Source organism: Chroicocephalus ridibundus, chromosome 4 (genome assembly GCF_963924245.1).
Source record: "Chroicocephalus ridibundus chromosome 4, bChrRid1.1, whole genome shotgun sequence".
Classification (NCBI taxonomy): Eukaryota; Metazoa; Chordata; class Aves; order Charadriiformes; family Laridae; genus Chroicocephalus; species Chroicocephalus ridibundus.
Window position 1 is genome coordinate 74,726,865 of NC_086287.1, and position 22,744 is coordinate 74,749,608.

A 22,744-nucleotide genomic window follows, 5' to 3' on the forward strand; every position below is an offset into this window, starting at 1 on the left:
GCAGTAGGAATACTTTGTTCAGTGTCTACAAAACAGCTCCAGAAAGATCTTCCTGATTATTAAGCAACAGGGAAGAAATTTTTAAATTCCTATAGCACTGCAGCACCTTCTAAGTCATTAAATATAAATTTTTGCTTTAAGTGATGTTATTTGAGACATTCTGGGCTTTCAAGGGCATTAGGAAGGCTGCACTTCAAACAGAACTCTTGAAACTTACATCAAAGGCCCTGTCAATGTGACCGGCGTGATACTCATCAAAAAACGTGATTAAGTCCAGCAGAAGGTAGAACGTGGAGTCAATGGATTTCTTTGCACTTATCCCCTGAGCTTTGTACCTGAAAGAAATTGTATTACAATTTTCTTGTGCAAAATGGCAAACGCATTTATAAACGTGCACTTGCAATTCTTGGAGGCGGCGACATCAAGCCCAAGGACAGAAGGCATCTAACAAAGGACAGCTTTAATTTTCCCTCACCAGGAGGCAGAATTTGCACAGGTTGTGGCTTCCCCCCCCCCCTTTTAATTTTCCATCAGATCCAGCATTTGCTTCCTGTTAAATGTTTATACTTCCCATATTCAGGGGGCAAACAGCGCCAGGAATGAGAGACCTGCAAGGCAAGCGCTGTACAAGCGTGTTTAACATGCTGCTTTACAGCGGACAATTCCCCGGCACAACCGCCTGCTTCGGGCGAGAAGTTCAGAATTAAAAACGGATTAGATGCTTGTGCGTGCTCTTTCTAGCTACGCCTGCCAGGAGATGAACTGGAGGGGCTGGCTGCTCTCTCTCCTAACAGCACGAGGTCAGACAGGAGCTCCTTCAAGGTAACAATAAGAGCGGTCAAGTGCACAGTACGCAGAAGAGGAAGCCAGATAATGACCAGAAAAGGCCAAGAGCGTATCTGCCCTGTTCCAAAACCACCACAAGAACTCACAGGAGGAAAGCTGTATCGCTACAGTACTGTCTGCGGCACGGTACATGAGGAAAAGCTCTCCATTACGTTTAATTGGCAGGAAGATGAGCTAATCAGAACCGTGCTGGCTTCGCAATCATGAAGGTTTGCAGCTGTAAAGTGGCATTATTGAACAGCAATATTTAGCCCCCATCATGCAGATCAAAGCAAGGAGCAAAACAAAGCCCATTACGGCCTTTGTTGAAGCTGAAATTCAAGCCCTAGGTTTAATTTTCCTTAACTACCAAATGAGTCTCTCACTAAGTCAATACGGCATTAATTTTCACTCAGCCTGCAGCCTGACGAACTGAAGGAACAGCTGGCTGAAGCAGTGACTGGCAACTGCCTCTCGTCAAAAGAAGAAAGGCAAAGGCCTCTGACTGAAATCAATGCGTTTCTGTATTTGTCTTCCCAATTTCACAGAGCTGGCAAGCGTGCTCAGTTCATTTTCATTCCCCCCCCACCAGAATGGTTGGGGAAAAAGCAGTAAGACATTTCTCGCAGGTACCCACGTTTTGCTCTAGTAAAATACAGGAATTGTCTTCGGCAGTCACTGTGACAGGATGCACCAAAAGAAGACGATTTAAAAACATCCCAAAGCTATTTTGCAATTACGACCTTTCAGGAGCAGATTATTCCTGACTTCTAGCTGCTAATGAATCTTAAGCACTGATGTCTCTCAAACACAGACCCGCATTAGCACATCAACACTGCAGGTGACCTGCCTTTTGGTCACTTCCATTTCTCTTTTTTTTTCTGAACACCCCATGGCGCTTTCCTAAAGTAACAGGCTGGGGAAACGAGGTCCATTGGTTACGTTAGCCACATACACACCTCAGCTTCAATGTTCCCTTTTCAGCTTTCATTAAAGCAGCAGCAAAATAAAGTTTGCAGACAGCTACTGAACTTGGCACTCTGTTGTTAGAACTCGGAATTACTGGTTTTGTAGCGCTCTCTCAATACTATATCAAACAAGTGAATTGCAAGCAATGAATCTGCAATTGTTATATTTTGCTTTAAAAATCATCTAAACCATGCAATAATTTATCTTTATTGCTCCTTACTAGACTCTGTCTCCGGTTGGCAATCCTGCAATTCCCTTTTCCTGATTCACCTACAGATAAAAGCTTCTTGTCCTGCCCCTGAAGGTTATGTTTCTGGTTTGGGTACTACAAGCCATGACGAGCAGGACAGGGTAAATTCTGCCCTCTTCTCTCTCTTCCCAAATGCATTGCTGCAGATGCCATGGTCCGGCCAGCAGAATCGGAGTCAGGAATTAATACCCACTGAATCGCCAGTCCTGGGTCAGGTCCTGCCCTCCCGTCTTACCTCTCGGCAATGGAATGGGCCATGTTCTTCAGCCGCTCTTTGTTCGACTGGGGAGTGCTGATCTGGGGAACAATGGGACTGAGGAGCTTGTTCATCAGTTCTAAAACTTTGTCAGGGTTCTGTTGGTATTAAAGTTACAGACAAATGAAAGGAGCATGTTGGGATTAGTGTTTTAATCTCACTGGAAAAGCAGAAAGGTCTAGTGCAAGCTCAGAGATGCCTCCTCCCGCCCATAAAGAGGCAAGAAAGATCATATTAGCTAGCAACAACATAATGCTGCTGGCTCACGTGAAAAAATATTTTCCCCTGATTTTCCTCTAAAACTATGGTTGCATCCACATTTATTTCAAATATATTTTGAAAGCAAAAAGAGTACTCACTATAAAGCCCAACTATTTTAGACTTCAATTCAACAGCTATGAAACTCGAAGAGCACACTCCAGGTAAATAACCTCACTACCCACAACAGAATCATGCATGGGGCAATCTCTTCAAAAGACCACGCTGATCCAGACCCAGAATGTCTTAAATCAGAAGGGGTTGGAGCGCAATCCATCTGGGTTTGCTCACTGAAACCCCCCTCCATGCAGCCAACGGCTCTGCTTTCAGAGCAGCAGAAATAACCTGCTTTAATAAGGGTAATTCAATCTCCGAGATTAAATTTAACCTCCTCATCACAAGGAGAATGTCTGGGGAAAAACAATGGTGAACCAGGTACATATTTAAGGTAGCACATAGAAGATATTTACCTTTGCAAGATCATAGAGTTTTGCAGCTTCTTCAAACAATCCTTTGTTTTCTGCTGCAGAAGCCACTTTGTTAATAATGGGTTTTGTGTCACTTGTAAACTTGTCTATCACTCCAGGCTAAAGAGGCGAGACAAAAACGAAAGGAGAGAAGAGAAATTAGAATGCTTAAAAACTCCTGAATATTCTGTCAAGGCAATGAATATTTTACTTGTTGGATTATGATTAGAATGGCCTGTACATTTCCATGGGAACGCGCAAAAGGGACACGTTAAAAATAGAAAGAGCTCTTGTGAGAGAGACTTTCTCCAAAACAGAGTCAACACTGAGACATCTGCAGTCTCTAATTCATTCAAAATGACCCAGATAACAGGTCAAATTCTAAATTATTTTAATGCCACATTATAGAAGAGAAGAAAACACAAAAGACTTCAGTGTATAAACGTGCCAGGGTCTCCAGGGATGCTGTTTGTGTATGACAGGTTGCAAGTGAAATCGTACACAGATAAACGTTAGTGCGACAAGAATTTTAAAAGAAACAATAGATAGAAGTAGAATAAGAGAGAGGAAAGAGTCGAGGATATCTGGGAAGGATTTTACTGTAAGTGAGAATGTAAAAGTAAGACTAAATCATCTGGAAGAACTTATTTTAAAACTGAGATTGCTGGTTTCATATCAAAAGAAACGTAAGAATACAGTTAAATATAAAAGGAATAAAGTCAAGAAAACAGGATTCTCCACTAATGGTATAATCTAAAAACTATCTATCTGGCAAAGAACTGTAACATTAAAAAAATATTTGTGAAGATTACCAAATTACCTTGCTCCCATGTGTGCAATCCCACTGCTTTGAAACTGACAGAACAAAAACACGCAAAAGAAAATCCTGCCAGAAATAACTTTTTATTTTTGACAGCAGCAATGATTGCAGCATGAGCCCTCATCTTCGAATTAAGACTTAAACGTAAAATATAAACATAAATCGTCAACTCACCTTCCTACTACCATCGTTTTCCAGCTTTCCAAGAATCATATCAAACTATATCCACACGGGCGTAAAGTAAGATAAAAGGAAACAAAAAGAGAGAGATGAACCGCACAGATTTCACAAAATATTTACTACATACAAAGATGCAGTCGTGGATGAATGAAAAACAGTCATCGATGTCAAAATTATCTGTATATAAATAACAGGCAAAAAGATGTAATTAAATATCTTAAACATATGGTTATTGAGAGATCTCCCGTCATCTAGGTTTGCATCAGGCAGAAAGCGTTAACAACTGCTTAGGACTGTCCTGCCTAATAAAAATTGCAATGAAGATGTGAATTTCAGCTGAAGCGAGGCAGGCAAAACATGGCCAAACATACCTCTCTGCTTTCAATTGCTAGTTCACTAACGCAACGCAAGAACATATTCTCTCCTTGGCTGTCCTTCTCATTCCTACAAAAGAAAGGGAAGGAGGAAGGTACTCTTGTTTCTGAGGACTTCCCAGGTAAGAATAATTAAGCCGTAATAACTAGGAGATAAATCTAGAGAGATGTATTAGCTCCTACCTGAGAAAGTAAAAATACTGCAGGGCTTCCCTTGGATCCGTCGATTCAAACTTGCGGGTGTAAAGCATCAAAAGCCGCACAAAATTTAGACGCCTGATGCCAGGAGGGTCACCAGCTTCATGGCTTACTACAATGCCAAAACCAACACTATCAGAGAACCTAACGCCAGGAAACGGTGCTCTGATCTTCATCTCAAATTAGTCAGAGCCACGATGCAGGGCTCTACTGCCACTAAAACAATTAACTTTTAGGAGATTGTTCGGACAAATGCTGCTTGTTTGATCAATTACATAGACTTGCAGTGTCTACAGGGGATTCTAAGGGCTCAGAAAACATTCCTTTAGTGTACAGTAAACGTGCAGGACTTACATAGCTGCGCACTCTGCCCAGAAGATTTCAGGAGCAATTTTAACTCAAACAGGACCAACGCAACATGAACAGCATGACAACGCAAGCGCTCTGTCCGGAAGAGAAAAGCAATTGCGGCTTCAAACTGTGCTGTCAAGAACAATACTTGGAAGTAGAGCAATGGCTGCTGGTTTACTGCAAAATGGGATTCACCTGAAAAAAACAAAACAAAACCAAACACAACAAAACCCACAACAGAGTGTAAGTGAAAATGATTTTGCAATCAGAGATCACCGACAGTGGATGCTTCCTGTCACAGTGCATCACTATTGCTTACTCAGTGCCAACAGAAATAAACACACTAGACCAAACCGAATGCCTAATCCCCCATCAGTGGCTTATCTGTAACTGTTCCACTGCGACATATCACCAAAGACCACAGCGTAAGGATATACGCAGGAAGTGAATGAGAATAGTTTCTCAAAAGAGTTCCTTTGTTCTTTTCGGAAAACAAACCATCAACTCTAACAGACTGTAATATATTCTCTAAAGACCACAACATTTTGTCTTCAATTATACTTATGCCAAGCAGCACAAATAATGTTAAAAACTTGGATTTTACTACTCATTGACACTAACTGTAGCTTATTGTATTTCTTTTCCACCCATTTTTATCTGTGTGCGAGTGATGCTGCAAATAAGAAGGCTGTGGAGAATTTTGGATAATCCAAGTGACCTAATTTTGACTGATTGGAAGATGACTACGGGAAAAGGTACTCTCTGGGGCTGTGAATGTTCCTAAAACTTTCTGAAGTGGAAGGAACAGTGATTTGGGTCCCTGGAAAATTACCTGAAATAGTAATTTAAAGGAAACAATGAACAACGGACGCACAATGGGAAAAGCCCGGGAAATACATAACTACATTAGGTAACGATTGCTTTTCTGTTCTGTATTGCAAAAGTTGGGAGTTTTGCTAAAAGACCCGAGCATATTTATGGCGAGATAAAGAAATCCATAATTTAGTATGGATACAGTGCAAATAGCAACAGTGCTGTTCCCAGATGAATATTCACTCCCTGGATTTCCGGGAACACACAGGACTCATTCGTTGTGTCTTACTGAAGTCTGCCATTACTCGAGGGACTCAGGCTGCCCATGAACCCCCTAAAGATGCCTGTCACTACTGGAGAGGTTTTTATATGGAGTTAGGTTTGTGTAACAACTGAAAAGTGCCTTAAGCAGAAAAGCAGAGCCCCAAGTAACGCATCTCTTTGTGGTTTCTCACCATAGTCTTCCAGCAACTGCTTCTGGAACTGGGATAATGTTAGTCGGTCTTGCGGAGAACTTGCACCATTGTCATCAAAACACACTTGGTTCAGCTACAAAAACACATCCAAAAAAAGAAGCACAGATATTTCAACTTCACCTTGCACAAGGGATGCAAGCAAAAGGTATTTGTTCCATCTGAAGCCCCTCCTAGGATCTGACTGACTGACTAGAGACTACTTCTAGTCACAACATCAGGTCCATCCATTGCTGGGGAGCAAAGCTCTCTAAGGTAGCAACAGCAGAAAGCCCTGCTAATAGACCCCAGGGGTCCTTTTGTATCTGTCCATGCCGCCAAACTCCCATGCTGGGACTCTGAATATTCACTAAACAATAATTAAAAGCAACATTTTTTTTTACCCAGTCTTAACAAATACATCATTCTACTCCCTCTTTCTGATAAAGGGAGAAATGGGTACTGACCAGTATCTATCACACCCCCACCAAAACTGGAAGGGCTTTGGACTATAGAGATATTGACAGCGTCGTCTTCTGCCAACTGACACCAACATTTCAGCCATAATCCATGCAGAAAAGGCAATTCAAGGGATCCTCACTGAAGCAAGCTAACGCCACTTGTAAAAACAGCTGACAAAGATCAGTGTCAAATGAAGAACATGACACTTCCAAAGACAAGTGTCCCCAAACTAAGGACTGATAGCACAGAGGGTAACAGAGCAGCCCTGGGACTCGTGTTCCCAGCACATCACTGTCTGCAAGGTCAAGTCACCCGCATGACATTGATGCACAACACCACACCTAGAAGCAGGGAGGTTAGAGCAGGGCAGAAATGCAATACCATTTAGGTCTATTCTTAAAAAAACCCAACCAAACAACCCACAAAACCCAACAAACACCACCACGACCCCATCACCACACTTACTTTTAGCCAAAGATAATCTTCTGTTTTATCAGCGACTTCACTCTGGTTATCTGTAATGTCACAACGGCCAATAATACAGTAAACAGCCCTTTTGTAGGGGTCAGTATTATTTCTCAGAGCTCGTCTGTAATGAAGACGTAGTTTATTTTCTGTGGCAGGAGATAGTCTAAGGGAAAAAAAAAAAACCAAAAGAGGTTGAAGGAAAAGACATGAAACCCATCTTTCCCTGTTTGAGGAAACCTGGATAAAAGTCAATGTAAACAGGCGCAGATTCACAGCAAACGGCAGTAAGCACTGGCTGATATTTCTTGCACTTTCTGTGCAAGATATTTCTGTGCACCTGTAAGTAAAAGTTTTGCACACATGAATTTAAACATATAATTAAAGTTATAGAGGATCATCTTCAAATATGCATTGCAGGGGAAAAAAAATAATTAAATTCAGATGACAGTCTCTTTAAGGGTACATTGATAGTGTGGTAGATGAGCTATTTTTGTCTGACTGCTATTTCATCATTTCAGAAAAAGAGAGCTCACAAAGTCTTTGAAACTCTTTGGGTTAGTAACTAACAAGTGAGCAGGTCGTTGTACCATGAAGTCATTTAGGAGAGACACTTTCATCCTTATCATTAAATACTGTCACAACGTTCTTTGTCATTCCATTTCTTGTCCCCTCTTGTAGAGACTTTTACAGAATTGAATAAATAAAGTGTTCTCCTAGACTAAGACAGTGTTTGTCAAACCTGTAGAGGCAGAGCACCTTTTCATAGCTGTAATAAAAACAAAATAAATCAATTATACTGTATCTCATTAAAGTGTTTGTAAGGAAAACAATGACAGTACCTTCACTAAGGTTTCTGGAACAACCTTATCATCATGAGCACTCCTAGGTATACTCTACAAACCAGGTTCATTTACAATTTACATTGGTAAATGGCACTTTAATTTTTACTTTTTCCTCCTCTCAGTCTGTTGTGGGTTTTTTCTTGGGTTTTTTTTTTTTTTTGTTCATTAGGTTTGTTTTGTTTGTTTGTTTTAAAAGACGGGCAAACTGCTATGTTCTTGCTCACATTTTCATGCCTGAAGAGCCCCAGTACATTCAACACATTGCAGGGTGAGGGCTCCCCACATATGAATGAAACTGCCACAGGCTGAGGAGGGATATTACAGGTTCACGTCCTGGCACCTACCTGGCCCCGCCAGTTTCCCCCAATTTCAGCCAGTACCTCAGCACAGTGCCGTTCCCCTGCAGGGAGCACAGCTATAACGCAATAGCTGACCATGCGCTCGTTCGAAATTCATTACAAGTGGAAAGCTAAACAACCTCACACACCACAGCAGAACTCAGAGCACGCCTGAGGATGCACTAACTCAACTGCTTGCAACCACATCATCAGTAGTGCGGCCAGCGGCTTCTCTCAGTGATGGACAGCAAAAACCGGAAGAGGAGCATAAGCACAAGAAATGTGAGAGTGAATGCCTCTAGCAAACACTACTTGCTTTTACCGTGTGGCATTCTTATGAAGAGAGGTGTAGTAAAAAGCGTTCCCCAAAGAAAATTCCACTAAAATAAGCGACCGGGGAAATAAAGAGACACAGGATCTGTGACAGCAGACTAAATCTGATCTATTGTATGCAGTATCCTACCCTTACACAGGGCAGATCCTACAGTAAAAAAGCAAAGTTACACCACTGTCTTATTTCTGAAATGTAAATTTTTGCATATTTTCAAACAACCCTTTCTCTATGGAGATGTCTAGACTTCAAAGCCACAAATTAAAACATGCAAACTTCTTACATGTAATTTAGGTAGGTAATATAAATACCAGGCAGCCGTCACCACCAGAAAAAACCTGAGCTGCTTCTATTTCTACCAAGCCACCGATTATTTCACTACTCCACAGCAACTCCCACCCCTCCCAAAGACCTTTCCTAGTTCCCAGTTACCTTTTATCTTTACTGTGCATGTACTCCTGGAACCAGGTTTTAAACTCTCCCAGCTGGTGCTGTGCCCGTTTCACCACATGCATGGCCGCGGCCAAATCTCCGCAGCGCATGCAGTAGTAAATCAGTGCCCAGACAGGATGGCCTTCCACCTCACCATCCTGAAAATAAAGTAAGAAATGATTAATTATTTTTTTTAAAGCAGCATATTTGAATTCGTTTTCTTTATCATTTGCCTCATTCATTATTTCTGCCCTTATACCCACACACTGGGTAGGCGTAGGTGACTGCAGGTGCACAGCTATGCACTTTCTATTTGGTGCAAGTGAGCAGGATTCACTTTATTCAGATTTATTCAGATTCCTAAATAAAAGCCTTGGGCTCCAAAACTCAGATTATTTCATTACATATTTAGTCATCAACAACTGGTGTCACCACCTTACAATAAGTGCAAAAAAAAAGAAAAAAGAAAAACAGGGAGATTATATCATAAGGTATTTTAATACTTGCTTGTTGATCTCCAAGACCACCAGAAGAGACTATAATTTCTAGAATTTAGAACTCAAACTACTAGGCACCACCATGCTTTGGGACTAGCTCTGAACTCAAAGTGATTTTGTCTACTGTCTTCATTTTCCTAATGAAAAATTCTAGAGAAGGACTAACAGCCTGCTGCCCTAAAAGCAGTTTAAGCAATACAAAACCCACTGGAGGCTGCACCAGTTTCCTGGCCGTGCTGGAGCAAACAGATTTGCATTATTATTTTATGTCAAGTTGCTGAAAGTACCTGGAGACCAGGGACAGGCGCCGGGAGTTTGATGTTCAAGAAGCTGCGGACTAGTTGGTAGGTCCCTGGGACTCCACCCAGCTGAGCCTGGTGCAAGTTTCCAAAGACTGTCACAAATGTGTAATTTTTGTAACTGAAAAACAACACAAGCAAAACAAATACATGAACAGACTGACATATACTTGTTACACATCCACCGCCTTTCAGATCCAACTGAATCAGCAATTTAAAGCAAATGACCTTGATGTTCAAACATCATCATTACAACAAAATGAGGCAGAGACCTGTGTTGACCGAGGAAGATCCTTGTATTCAGCGGTCTCAAGAGAAACCACGTTTGGAGTCCATGGTGTACGGCTCCAGGTTCATGAGAAGTTCCTCTCGTTAGGTGCTCTTAATACTAAATAAAACTCAGTTACCCTAAGTGGCAAAAAGCCTTTGCATCCTAACGCTTCAGCTCTCAATATGTTTGTCTCTCCTCCCTGCCCTATGCTCAAATACAAACTGGAGGGCCATGGACTTACCAGAAGGAAATCACAGAGAAAAAAGGGAATTTAGAGGAAAAACAACTGGTAAAGGCAGCTTTGAGAACACCTTCTAAAATAACCCAAAGCCTTTAATCAAGGCAGGTCAATGTAACAAATATTCATGTTTAGAAGCAAGAGTCTCGAAAGTCTGTACGCTCAAGGAATACCCACAGAAGCAGCAGCAATAAATTACATGAAGGCCTTTTTTTTTCTCTGCAGCATAGACTCGTTGCACCACCAGACTATAAAACCGAAAGGTTATGCTAAACATAGGCAAGTATCAGTGCATCTTGATAACTAACATTACGGCTGAGTTAAGCACATGCTCCTCAGGACTTAAGATCCCAGTTGCTCCAAAGCAACTAAAGCAGGAACAGCACTGCGTCTCCTCCCCGTACATGCGAGGGGCTGCCGAGACATGGAAACACCCTGCTGTTATCCAATTCCTGCTAGGAAAGAAAGCTACAAAGCAAGGCATAGGTTGTTGTTTTTTTTAAAATCAAGTCTGAAGGGCCCAATTTCCACAATTGGGAGGGTTGAGGGGGAGCTATATGTAACTAATTCCTAATTTCAGTGTCGTGGTTTAGGCCGGATTGGCCAACGACAAGACAACAGCAGTTAATGGCACTATGAAAATTTAGCAAGTTGGATATTTGGCAAATCAGGTTAAGAGTCACCGGCTCATCACACACTGACAAGACTGAAGAACTGCAAAGAGAAGATCCTGCGGACGTGTCAGTTCACCCGTGCACAGGCAGGCACGCTGCCACCACCCCTGGGTGACAACCAACCCTCGGGGGCCAAGAAGAGCCTGTGCCAGGAGGCAAACATCTCTTTGCAGAGGGCGGTATCAGAGTGCAGCGCTTTCCGTGCTCAGACGGCAGACCTGCGTCCGTAACAAGCGCCCAGGCAGTGCACTGCAGCTCTTATGTGCTCTCCACTGCTGAACCAGCCTGCTGGCATCACTAGATGATGCCACCAGCGGCGGCTACTAGATAAGAGACACTGCAATATCCACGTGTGCAGTGAACACACAATATGGCCAGCTGGGGACTCAGCTCTGGGCTGCTCCATAGCTGGCAGTTCTCCAAGCTTCTTTTTCGGTCGAGGAGCTTAGCTCTCCATGATACTTGCTGATACAGGCTGTAAACCACTTTCCAGAGTCTGAAAAATCATTGCTAGATGTCTCGGCTTCAGCCTCTTCAAGTTTTACAAAAACCTTTCAGTGTAGGAAAGGCATGATCAGAACCTGACTCGTTGTACCAGATTTGTCTCCAGTGCTGTCCACTTCCTCCCAGCACTGGCTCCCGGCAGTGATCAGCAATCACAAAGGGAGTACAGAAAAGGGGAAACAGATCTCTTTCCACAAGTGAAAAATCTTCACATAAATATTCTACATCTGTCATAGTGATAAGGGCAACATAGAAGAAAGAATAAAAGGTCTTTGCATCTTCTAAACAACCTCCCCACGGATTCAAGGCCTTTTTAACTAAAACAGTTTTTAACTAAATCAGTTGCATACTCAAGTGGCTGCACTAAGCCCTGCAGAACAGAAAAGACAAGCAAGAGACACTTCTGCAAGCAGCAAGAGGTAGCTGACTTGTTAATACGTTTGCGTGCGTTACAAAGTCATTCTGCCTTATTATTAGGGAACTGTGCCACGTGGAGCATTCATCTTACCTTTGTTCTAGGTAGCGCAGAGCCTGCCTCACGAACTCCATGCGCACCTCCATGTTGGTCCGTACCTTCAAGGTATCGCTAGCAGGAACCAGGGTAACATCGGTCATTTGTTTCACCATGGTCCAAAACTCAGAGATGTTCTATAAACAAGCCATTCCATGCAACAGCGATGAGTACAGAGATGAACAAGCAACACTGTTTTCAGCTACACGGTGTTTTGATGCTTAAGAAAAGCATAGAGACACAAGAGTAACGACTGTTTAGATTTGTAATGGAGATACCGGATGCAGTCACGAAGGTAAGCCACTTCTGTCCTGCAGAATTCTTGTGTGAGAAGATGGCTATAAATATTGTACCTGCAATTATCACCCAGGATCGACAACAATTTCCAAAACTAGGCTGGGTACTTGGTGCTCAGACTCCTTCCCCGTTTCCAGCTTGTAAACATCCCACTCAATAAATACATCATCATCAGCTTTCCACATAAGCAATTGCTCTGGCTGCCAGTGGAAATCTGTGCTATCAGCTGTGATGAGAAGTACCTAAAGGACACTGATCACTTGGACAAAGACTCAGGTCTGAAAAAAAAAATGTTGAAAGCCATCCAGGTCTGCTCATTCATAAGGAGGAGATCGTATCAGTATCTCCAGGACTAAAGCATCCCTGCTGAAACAGCAAAATACTGAGAAGTAACAGCACTGTTAGCTCCGGCAAGGGCAGGCGTTTGATCTCGGTGCTTCAAAGCAGCAGGAATGTACAAACTCGCCGCACTGACTCCAGCGAAATGAGCAGAGTTGTTCAAAGCAAAGACGCACACCGGTAATTCACATCTGACTGAAGCATTTGCCCCTCAGCTTCTGAACAGCTTTTTGCTCTCCCCGTTCGCAAAGTTTTTTCACGACTTGACTCTCCTGCAGTATTCTCCTCCAAGCGTTTCTCAAGGGCGGCCAGGTTTGTACATTTGGTTTTTGGGGGTGAATCAAGGCAATGCAATTAAAGGAGTGGAAAAAAAGAAAAGCAGCATATCTTTGGTTTAAAGTCAATCCTAGGGGCTTTACGCTTTGCTATGGGAGCCTACTTCAGCTCTAGCAGGGGCTGACTGAAGACCCTTCACCTATAGCTAAATGCTTCTAAAGCATATTAAGAGACCACGTTTTGAAAACCAAACGCAACAGAACCCATTTAAAATTAAAAGCAAGTATTTTTTCCCCCCAGCAGCTCATCACTGATGATGGGATGCCGCAGCAAAACCAGGTTCCCTTCTTCCTCACTCTTAAGACATTTTCACCGTGACCAAGTCCATCACAGGTGGGCCCTGCTGTACAAGAGAAGATTCCAGTATTGGCTCCATGTTTTCTGTGGAGCCACGCATTTTTTTGGGGCAATATCAGTATTTTTCCACCAACGTCAGCAGGCTGTTAATCACAGCTGAAAACAGATTAAATACATTTCCTTATGTAAACTCCCTGGCAGTACCTTATCATCCAGTTCTGTAACAGCAGCGCAAAGGTCCACCAGGTTAGGCTGCAGATGTCCATTCACTATCTTCTCATTATAAATATAAATCTGAAACATATTGAAAGTAAGCAACTTTAACAATATATATTATTCCCCTTCCCTCCCGGCCTGGCCACAGCAGCAAAATCTGAACCTGGCCTCAAGAACAGAGCATCCCCAAGTCCCTTCTGCTTCCCTCCTGCATTAGCTGCTTGTAATGCAACGCAAGAGGAACAGGGACCAGCACCAACGGCGCTTCCACAATAACCAAAGCCCCCGGCCTGAAGGCGGGCAGCAATCCAGCTGCTCAGGGGTCCTGCACGGCAAAGCGCTGTGCTGAATGCCCCGTTAGCCTAACGGCAGCTAATTGTTGGAGGACAAATATGCAGAAGAGGATGGCAACTGGATGGCTGTGATATTCCCCTGCATGGCAGCCTTCTACCTGCTGACATAAAACAAACAGAATTTTGCTGGTTTGTGACAGTATTCCGAGAAATCTGACACAGGGAAATAAGAAATCTGACCCTTCAAAACCTGCCCTTAAACTTATATACACACCCCCCCACCCATTTTGATTTAAATCTTGGTCTTAATTTAGTTTCTTCTACTATTGTTTAATCTACTCTCAGCCCAAAGCCCTTCCAGCTATGCCTGAAAGAGAATCGTTCTCAACGCTAGAAAGGCAGTGCCGTCCTCCTTTAAGTCCCTTTTGCACGCACTGCTTCTTCAACAAGCCCAGCCTGCAAACACAATGCGGAGTTCAGGATTGCAACCAGAACCTCGCATCAGCGAAGTCACATATGCGGACTTCACCCCGTTTCTGTGGAACCGTTTGAACTATTAAATCATTTCAGCGTAATTAAAACACATTTCATGGCTGATGATAAACTGTAACAGCACAGACCGCCCAATCTCCAGGACTCCTAACTACCCATTGAAACCACAGGTGCTGAAACCCAGGTATTTTTACACTCAAGCAGAATGATGTTAAGTACAGCTCAGCCAGGCCAGCTTCTCCAGAGAGCTTGCCGGGAGCACACGGTTACCGCACCAAGTGTTTTGGTAGCCAAAGCCTGGCCACAAATGCCACCTTTCCATGGCACATCGCAAGCAGCCTGCAAACCTGCCCACCCATGGGGAAGACACGGTGACTCCACAGCCACCCCTGGAACTAGTACTGCCAGAGAGGCTGGGCTTCCTATGGTCACAAATCATCAGGGAATAACATCAACTGCCTCAAAATACAGCTATAACTACTCTATAAGGAAGACCCTTACTGCAGGTGTATTACAGTAGATATAAACCAAATCAATCTACTATTAACAACCACTAGATCAAACGTAGACTTTATCAGCACAACCACACACCCTATTTTGCGATTCATTTCTTCACAGTTACCAAAACTGTAGGCAGAGCTAGCAAAACAGCTGTACAAGCCGCTCTCTGGCTCAGCAAAGCCTGAGCCAATGCACACAATCACAGTAATTGTGTGCAAATTAGGCAACGCTTTGTCTATGTTGTTTCACATATTTCGTTTTGAAAAGAAAAAAAAATAAAAAAAAATCAAGTCCTTCTCTTTCATTTTGTTTCCAACAGTGCTGGTAAACAGATCATCTCAAATAACAAAAGTAACAAATTGGTTATGTAAAGGTTTATCAGTTTCCCCTGAATATTTTCAGAGGGAGTCTAATGCTACCAGGCATATTAATTCATAGCTGATGCACTAAAGCTTCTCATAAGCAATGCCATTAAAATGGGATATAATTTGACAAACATCAGGATTAAGACTTCAGCATGTTTTTTCCTACACGCACACATCTCACATTCCATATGTGAGAATAAAGGGAATATAAAGTCTTCATTTGTGTACATTGACACAAATTCTAAAAAAAAACTTCCTTTTTTTTTTTTTTGGAAAGGTTAAGAGTTTCAGTTCACCATACGAGCAGAAATGATTTCTACAGTCATATATGGCGTTCAGGATCTCCTTTTGACAAAAAATCCTGGAGCAGACAGGCAAGTACTCTTCTAAAAAGTCACGCTACATTTCTGTATTTTCCAATTTTAACTCTAGGCAGACATTTTCGTGTTTTACCTACCATAGTTTCTAACACACTAGGCTCACAGATCTTTATTTCCCCCACCTCTCTCTCTCTGTAGAAAACAATGTTTGACTATGTTTTTTTAATTTCCACTCACCTGACGAGCGTATGCCATCTCCACGCTGTCCAAAGAGCTGCGACCTGGAGGACCCAACTCCCCAGCGTAGCTGGGCTGTTTCAGGAGAAGTGTAGAAGAAGGTATAAAATTAATGCAATATAAAAACGCAATGCATTTTACCAATATATCGATTTCTAGAACACAACAGCAAAACCATGTTCCTGACAGAACTAAGAACTGGGCTTTGAACTATCTACAGAGTAAAATGCAGTTCAAACTTTCTAAAGTGACAGAAACCCTCTGGATTCAGTGCGCAAACCAACCATTGACTCTCTAGAATTAGGACATCAGCGTCTCTTGAGAGCATCTTATAATTTTAATTCTTTCCTTTTGTTTCTTGAAAGGTTGCTTCTTGTCACATTAGTGTCTCGCTGCAAAGCATCTAGTCTGAGCCTCCATCACAGAATTCAATGGACCAGCTCCAAACGGATCCAGACTAGCAAACCTGACACCCCAGTTTTGTCCCAGTACCATGACAGACACAAAATGGACTGCAGCATGTGCCGAAAAGTGCCCCGCTACTGGTAAGCTGCAGGAGAAAGAAGGATGCTGGCAATATCCTGACACCCCCCCCCCAAAAAATCATCTTTCTACCATAGAAACCACGCCAAGATTGAGATGTTTTCAGTGTACAGCAGGGAGGGACAACTGATGGAGACATAGCATGGAAAATTTGTTCTCGTTTATAAAACTCAAAAATATAACATACCATAATAGTCTTAATGCTGCATAAAGCTATTCTTATATGTGTGCGCTACAAAACACGGGTGTTTTCAGTACAGTCACCACTGAACACGGACGTTCACCACTCTGGAGGAAAGAATACTCCCAATTAAGTACGTAATATTCTCCGATGTTTCCTGCTTCCTAAAAACGTAATTCTTCATTTCAGCATCAGCATTGCAAGCCTTGAGTTTGAAAAATAAAGTGCACTCATTTTAAAGCCAGATCCCTTTGAGGTAAGCAGCACTTTAATATCAGCTGCTTCATAGGCAGCGCTACAGCCACGAGAGTTGGAAGATAAAAAGGAAGACAAGCTCAGTATAGAAGCATAATATTTATTACGAAGCCAACTGACATAGTTGGGGCAAGCAAAGAGGAACAGACGAGCTTTCAGAAAAACAAGGGTATTTCAGGTCTGAAACTGAAACAGCCGCCTTTGAATTTCAGACTTTGAACCCAAAAGCTCCTTTGCCTGTCCCAGGTAGAGCTGGTCTGGTAATAGATGTCACCTCTCCACACAAACCTTGTTGAGGTGTCTAGCTTAGGTAGTTATGAGCACCTGAGATAATGATTTACTTCCACCAGGAGAGACAATGCAAAGCACATCATAAATACTAAAAGTGTCCAAGCAAACACTGAGAAGTTGCCTTGCTTTGTTACCAGGTAACTCAAGTCCATCTATATTCCTCTCAACTGGAATCCGCAACTTTTTCTGAAAGAGCCAGTACATCTGCGGAGTTTTAAAGTTAAGCTTTTTACCAGCAAAGTGGGTTACAGCTAGCTGGACATCCTCATTAGCTGTTGTGCTGCACCTTCGCAATACCGGCAAATAGCTTTACTTTTTCTTACATCAGTTACCCAGAACGTCAGTACTTTATTGTGTAGCCGGGATCACCTTCAACGACACATTCGAGTCTTTCCTGTAAGAATTTGATTAAATGTGACCAGCTTGCTGCCTGTACAAATGGACAATAAAGCTCAAATGCAATGCAAAACCCATCGTTTTCACTTTCAATTTGATTGGCTTTAGAGTTAAACTCTGCTGACCAACATTCCTGCTATAACCTGGCTCACACGGATTTCAGGAAAAGACCCCAGCAATGGGTAGCTTTTCTCCAGATGGTGTCATCATTCAGCTTCTTGTTTCAAATGAAACACAGACAGGGTCTTCAAAAGAATCTCACTTCTTTTGGGCACTGTATCCCCAGCTTTGAAATGAAATAATACAAACATAGGAACTTCCAGCCATGTTACTGATCAGTCTATGCGCTGAAGAGTGTCTCAGTCATTCCCTAATGCTTATAATTTTAATTTGCTATCAGTTTAGCCCAGTTTATCTTCTATGGTGTAGGACTCATGAGCCTATGTTCTTGCAAAGACAATGGCCACCCACTGTCCTCGTCTGGGAGTTTTGATCAGGAACATTTTGGCGATTGTGAATTTGAAGACCAAGGAAGTGACACAATCGCAACAGCCAAGAAGGTGTCCTGAGTTAGTTGGGAATTAATACGTGAAGGGCATTGACCTCCACTGAGAAATTATAAGAACTTTGTGATGTTTGATTCTGCGTAGCATACAACAGTTGATTACAGAATAAAATAAATATTAATTTGTGTTTGTCGCTGATACAGTGAAATACAAACGAATGAAGGTATCAAAGCTGAAGCAAGACAATCCTTTCAGATTGCTGGAATCAGTTTATCACTGCATTAATTTCTCAGTAATGGTGCAATTTAAATTATGTCCAACCTGATTATAAAATCAGGCAGATGCACTTAGACCTTAGGCAGTATAAAAACGCATTACCAAAGACCCCAAAGAAAACCCACTTTTTCTTTTTGCAGCTGAACTTACACTAAAAATACTCTTCGCAGTCACTCCTAATGGATACTGATATTCAGAAGCATTTGCATTTTTCTTTCAGTGCCAAATCATCTGACACAAATTCCTTTAAACCCACCTAAAAAACGACAAATTCTTTGTTCTAAAGAACAAAGAAGCTGTTAAAGCAGGTTTCCTGGGAAACAGACACGATGGCAGAAATAGCGCTTTGCAGCCTTCCCTATGCTGTGCCAGATAAATTGCAGAGTTATTTAAAGTAACACTAAATTATGGACGTTGTCATTAATTACTGATGAGGTTTCATCTTCTAAAGCAAGTGAAGAAGGGTACATGGTGACTTTAGTGTCACTTTTCAACCAGTGCCCAAACACTAGAAACGTAAGGGCTGGGGCTTTGTTTTGTGAATCTGGTTCCTTTTTCTCCTGCTGCCGCTTTGCAGCACCAAAGAGCATCCATGTGGCTGCCGCTCCAGAGCGCGGTGTGTGACGGACGGGTTAAAACCCCCAGGTAAGGATCTGAATTCAAAAGCGCACGCCTGAAACTAAGAAAGAACTGCTCTGGGGCTTGGTTTTTGTTTTCTTTTTTCCCCTTTCCTTTCTCAAATTTTAATTTTACCCTCACTGTTATGTTTTGAGGCTCATTTATTAAGCCTGCTATAGCTGAGAACTGTTACGTTGAAAATAAATTCTTTAAGTGTCCACTACCGACTTGACACTTCAGCAAGGAAAAAAATTCAGGAACTCAAGAATTTGTCTTGTTTTTCTTTCCTATGCCAAGAGCCATGGGAGCAAGCTTATTTCCTATTTTTTTTTTTTTCCATCTCATACTTGCATTCTGGCTTCATCTTTGAATTATTAAACTTACAAAAACCCCACGCTATCTCACTGAACTCTCTCATGGCTGTGCTAAAAGGAAATTTCAAAAGGCAAGCTAAAGCAGTGAGTCAGCGTGGGGAAGGCCGTTCCCACTCTTCACCCCGCACTGCAGACATGGAGTTACGCAGGCAAGCCAACCCTTCTGTAACTGGTACCCAGCACCTGAAAAGGCATCCCCTACAAGCTAAATGGGGGGAACTGGGAGGATGACCTTCCGTGGCAAGTCAGAACTTACCAGTTTTCTAGGGAAAGGTTATGAAAGAGGTGTTGAAAACAGCTGCTAGGTGCATATAAGAATCATCTTTCAGGTCAGGTTCTTAAGCTTAACTGGAGCAGCAAAAGGAAAACCAGAGGAGCGGGTAATGCACAAAGGACTGCAGAAGCGCGAGTGCACGCACGCATCTCTGCATCTCTAGCCTGATACGGCCGAAACGGCTTGTGCTGGTTCTATCAACCACATTTGCTTCTCCCTGCCCTGAATTTAGGTCTTTCCTAAATGTTCTTCAGAACTGTAATATTTATTCTGAATATTACCCACTCGCGAAAGAGGCAGCTATACTGCACTGCCGTCACATTTTTATCTTGAAATTCATTTAGCCTAACGATGCTGCTTTCCAAAGGAGTCCACCCTTCATTTGTACTCAGCCAAGCATTCAGCTTCGCTCGCACACCAAACCACGTGCAGCTAAAGATGCATTATTCATCACCCTCATATGCATATGCACATTCCTCAGCAGAAGTCTGGGCAGACATTTTGTCAGCACTCCAAATGGCTTGGCCAGTAGATGCGGCGAATAACTAGGCAGGAGACTGAGCTGGAGAAACACCACAAAATACACTGTGGCGCAGCGGAGAGCATCTTCCAGTCCTTGGGATTTAAGGGATATGATACAGAGCGGCAGAAGAGAAAGCGAGAGCGACAGCGTTCTCTCGATCACTGCGGGAGCGGGTTGCTTGACAGCAGGAATGGAAAAAGCTTGGGGTGGAGGTGGAAGAAAGAAAAACCTGGAATAAGAGGACGAAAGAAATGCCTCGGCCCCTAGTGGAACAAGACTCAGAACAAACACCTTGAGAGCATAAGTGTTTGATACCTTGAAGATAAAACCCAGGCTTTCCTGCCTTTTCCCCAAGAAGCACCTTTTTGTTAGCCGTGTTTTCCCCTTACGGGAAGAAGGCCAGGCTGGAGGACAAGGGGCAGCAGAAAACCCTAACGGCAAGTCCTGCGCTAGGTTCTTTGAATCATGAGCATTGCCTGTTAATTGGTCTTATTTCCATGAATAATGTGTTGGTATTTCACTCTGCCCAAATTAGCTTGCCCAAAGCTTGAGAATTGGCTCGCAGGCAGAGCGGCCCCCTGCTGCATTTGGATCTCTGCCTTTTCAGTTGATTCTCCATCTCCAGAGGATATCAATTAAACCCCTACTATATTCTACAGGCTGTGTCTGTTTGTGTCACACGCACACAAAAAACTTATTTGACTGGAACAAGGCTTTAGAAGAACAACCTGCTGTGGGGAGGTTAGATAACAGGCTTTTAACACAGTAGATGCACTTCAAACCTCTCAGACCTTTGACTTCTGGAGGCTAAGACTAGAATATATCAAGGATTTTAAATGCTCTTGAAATGACATACCGATACTACAAGTGCTTTGAAACATAGAGTGGAGTATCACTGAGTGATAGTGTATATTGAGTCTTTAAACTCATTCATGAAAAACATTAGAGGGTTTTTTTTTCCCCCCTGCTCCCTCTCGCTAATTTGATGCTTGGCATCTCGAGTGCCATGGACTGGGAGTAGTGTCCATTTGACACTGAAACACCAGGAAAGGGGTTTTACCTTTTCAGGGCAGGTTATTAAATTGCTTCTCCGAGCAGTCAATATCCACTCTTCGAAAGGAAAACCCCACAGCAGTAGCTCAGACACAAATCAAAGATGTTAGAAGCTATCAGAATAGCTGCCAAGGCTTCAGACTCACATCCTAAAATAATGGGAGAGCTGTTCCTAGTTTTAAATGGATTCAGCCTGCATTATTTAGCATTTCTAATATTGGAAAGCTGGACAACCTTCTGAGAAGTCACAGTAAAGTATCAGTAAAATACTTTCTGGGGAAGAGAGCTTCTATAAAAAGACATATGCTAACTAGGATTAACCTATATTTAAGAGAACAGTAATCAGAAAGGGACATTTCATTAACAACTTTAATTATTTCCAAATCCCTATACAGGTCATACCCTAGTAACACCAAGGGCTTTTTTTATTTTAATGCACTTTGCAGCACTGTAAGTCATTCCAATGAACAAGGGGTTTTTATATATATATATATAATTTTATTTTTTTTTTTAAAGGAGGGGTGAGGACATGGCTATAAAAAACCCTGAGCCTGTTTTCTGGCCTGAAAGCACAGCAACTTGCATTCCCCCACCCGTTATCACCTCTCCTCTCATGGCTCCAGTGCTCATGGAGCACCGTGCAGGGGCTGCGATGTACCTGTGTGCTGCAGGGATCCCAGCCGATGGCTGGTGCCTCTAGCTCAGAGGGGTGGATTACTCTGCTTTATTCTACTCATGTAACCGGAGCATTTTCCTTAAGAGAATAAACTGTAAAGTCTGAAGTTAAAACATTCCTTATCTTATGTTACAAGTTGCTAGTCAATACCTTTCCATGCTAAACACCAGGTCAGTCCTGCCCAAAAGATTTGGTCACTACTGGATTAACCTTAAGTTGCTGAACACTAGAGGTCTTAGCAGCCCAAAATTTTAATTTGCACTGCATAAGACAGCAAAATAAAGAGGAAAACATACTCCTCTTTTCTTGGGGTTTTTTCTTTTTTTTGACTATTCAGTTGGTTTTGCCAAGAAGCCTGAGAGACTTCATCAGCCTCCCACGAAAAGCCATAAATCCTGGCTAGCACACTGTGATAAGGGAAAGAGACACGCCAAGACCTACGTGTGAGCACAGTTGCACCTGAGAAACTGTCTGGTTTCATTAGTGTTGCAAACGTTTCCTGAAGGTGATGTTTACCCCAATGTGTTTTCTGTCCCCTGGGTATATTGACCTAATATGTGTTAGTGTGATAAAGTTTCCAGCTTGCACATACGTTGCTTAAAACATAGCTTCAGCAATAGCAGCTCCATTGCCTTTACCCACCAGTCCATAAAACAGTCATAAAGGTATGATATTCTGCTAGTCACAGCCATTCTGGAATTAAGTAGAGATTTGATATTTCACATTTTCACACAGTTGTAGCTACAGCATAATGCAGAGGTGGCTTCAGCAGTGCTGGAGTGCCAGCTGCGTACGTGTCCTGCATGACTCTGTATGATGTTTAGAAAGACAGAGTTACCTCATTTTCCTGGGTGAAATCAAGAGCATCTTCCCCTGATGCAAGCAGAGTATGAAGAATCCTTTGTTTCACCTGTTCCCATTCAACCAGCATCGATTCTCGGTGATACTCCTCAGCCATAGCAAAAGTCTGTTGGTGAAGAAGAAGAAGAGCTAAGGAAGACATCG

The 22,744-nt window shown here is 42.5% G+C and overlaps 1 protein-coding gene across 10 annotated transcripts in view; it reads right to left on the reverse strand.

Moving 5' to 3' along the window:
* Window positions 1-22,744, reverse strand: part of NUP93 (nucleoporin 93) — an 81,717-nt gene that overhangs the window by 5,485 nt on the left and 53,488 nt on the right. For all 10 annotated transcript variants that reach the window (XM_063334200.1, XM_063334202.1, XM_063334201.1 and 7 more), the window contains 15 exons: window positions 22,578-22,706; window positions 15,774-15,848; window positions 13,554-13,643; window positions 12,078-12,217; window positions 9,871-10,003; window positions 9,087-9,244; window positions 7,141-7,306; window positions 6,217-6,310; window positions 4,952-5,143; window positions 4,583-4,709; window positions 4,397-4,469; window positions 4,020-4,064; window positions 3,029-3,145; window positions 2,280-2,398; window positions 218-335 (listed from right to left, as the gene is read on the reverse strand). In XM_063334200.1, coding sequence (XP_063190270.1) covers window positions 218-335; window positions 2,280-2,398; window positions 3,029-3,145; window positions 4,020-4,064; window positions 4,397-4,469; window positions 4,583-4,709; window positions 4,952-5,143; window positions 6,217-6,310; window positions 7,141-7,306; window positions 9,087-9,244; window positions 9,871-10,003; window positions 12,078-12,217; window positions 13,554-13,643; window positions 15,774-15,848; window positions 22,578-22,706 — 1,776 coding nt within the window. The remainder of the gene's footprint in view (window positions 1-217; window positions 336-2,279; window positions 2,399-3,028; window positions 3,146-4,019; window positions 4,065-4,396; window positions 4,470-4,582; window positions 4,710-4,951; window positions 5,144-6,216; window positions 6,311-7,140; window positions 7,307-9,086; window positions 9,245-9,870; window positions 10,004-12,077; window positions 12,218-13,553; window positions 13,644-15,773; window positions 15,849-22,577; window positions 22,707-22,744) is intronic.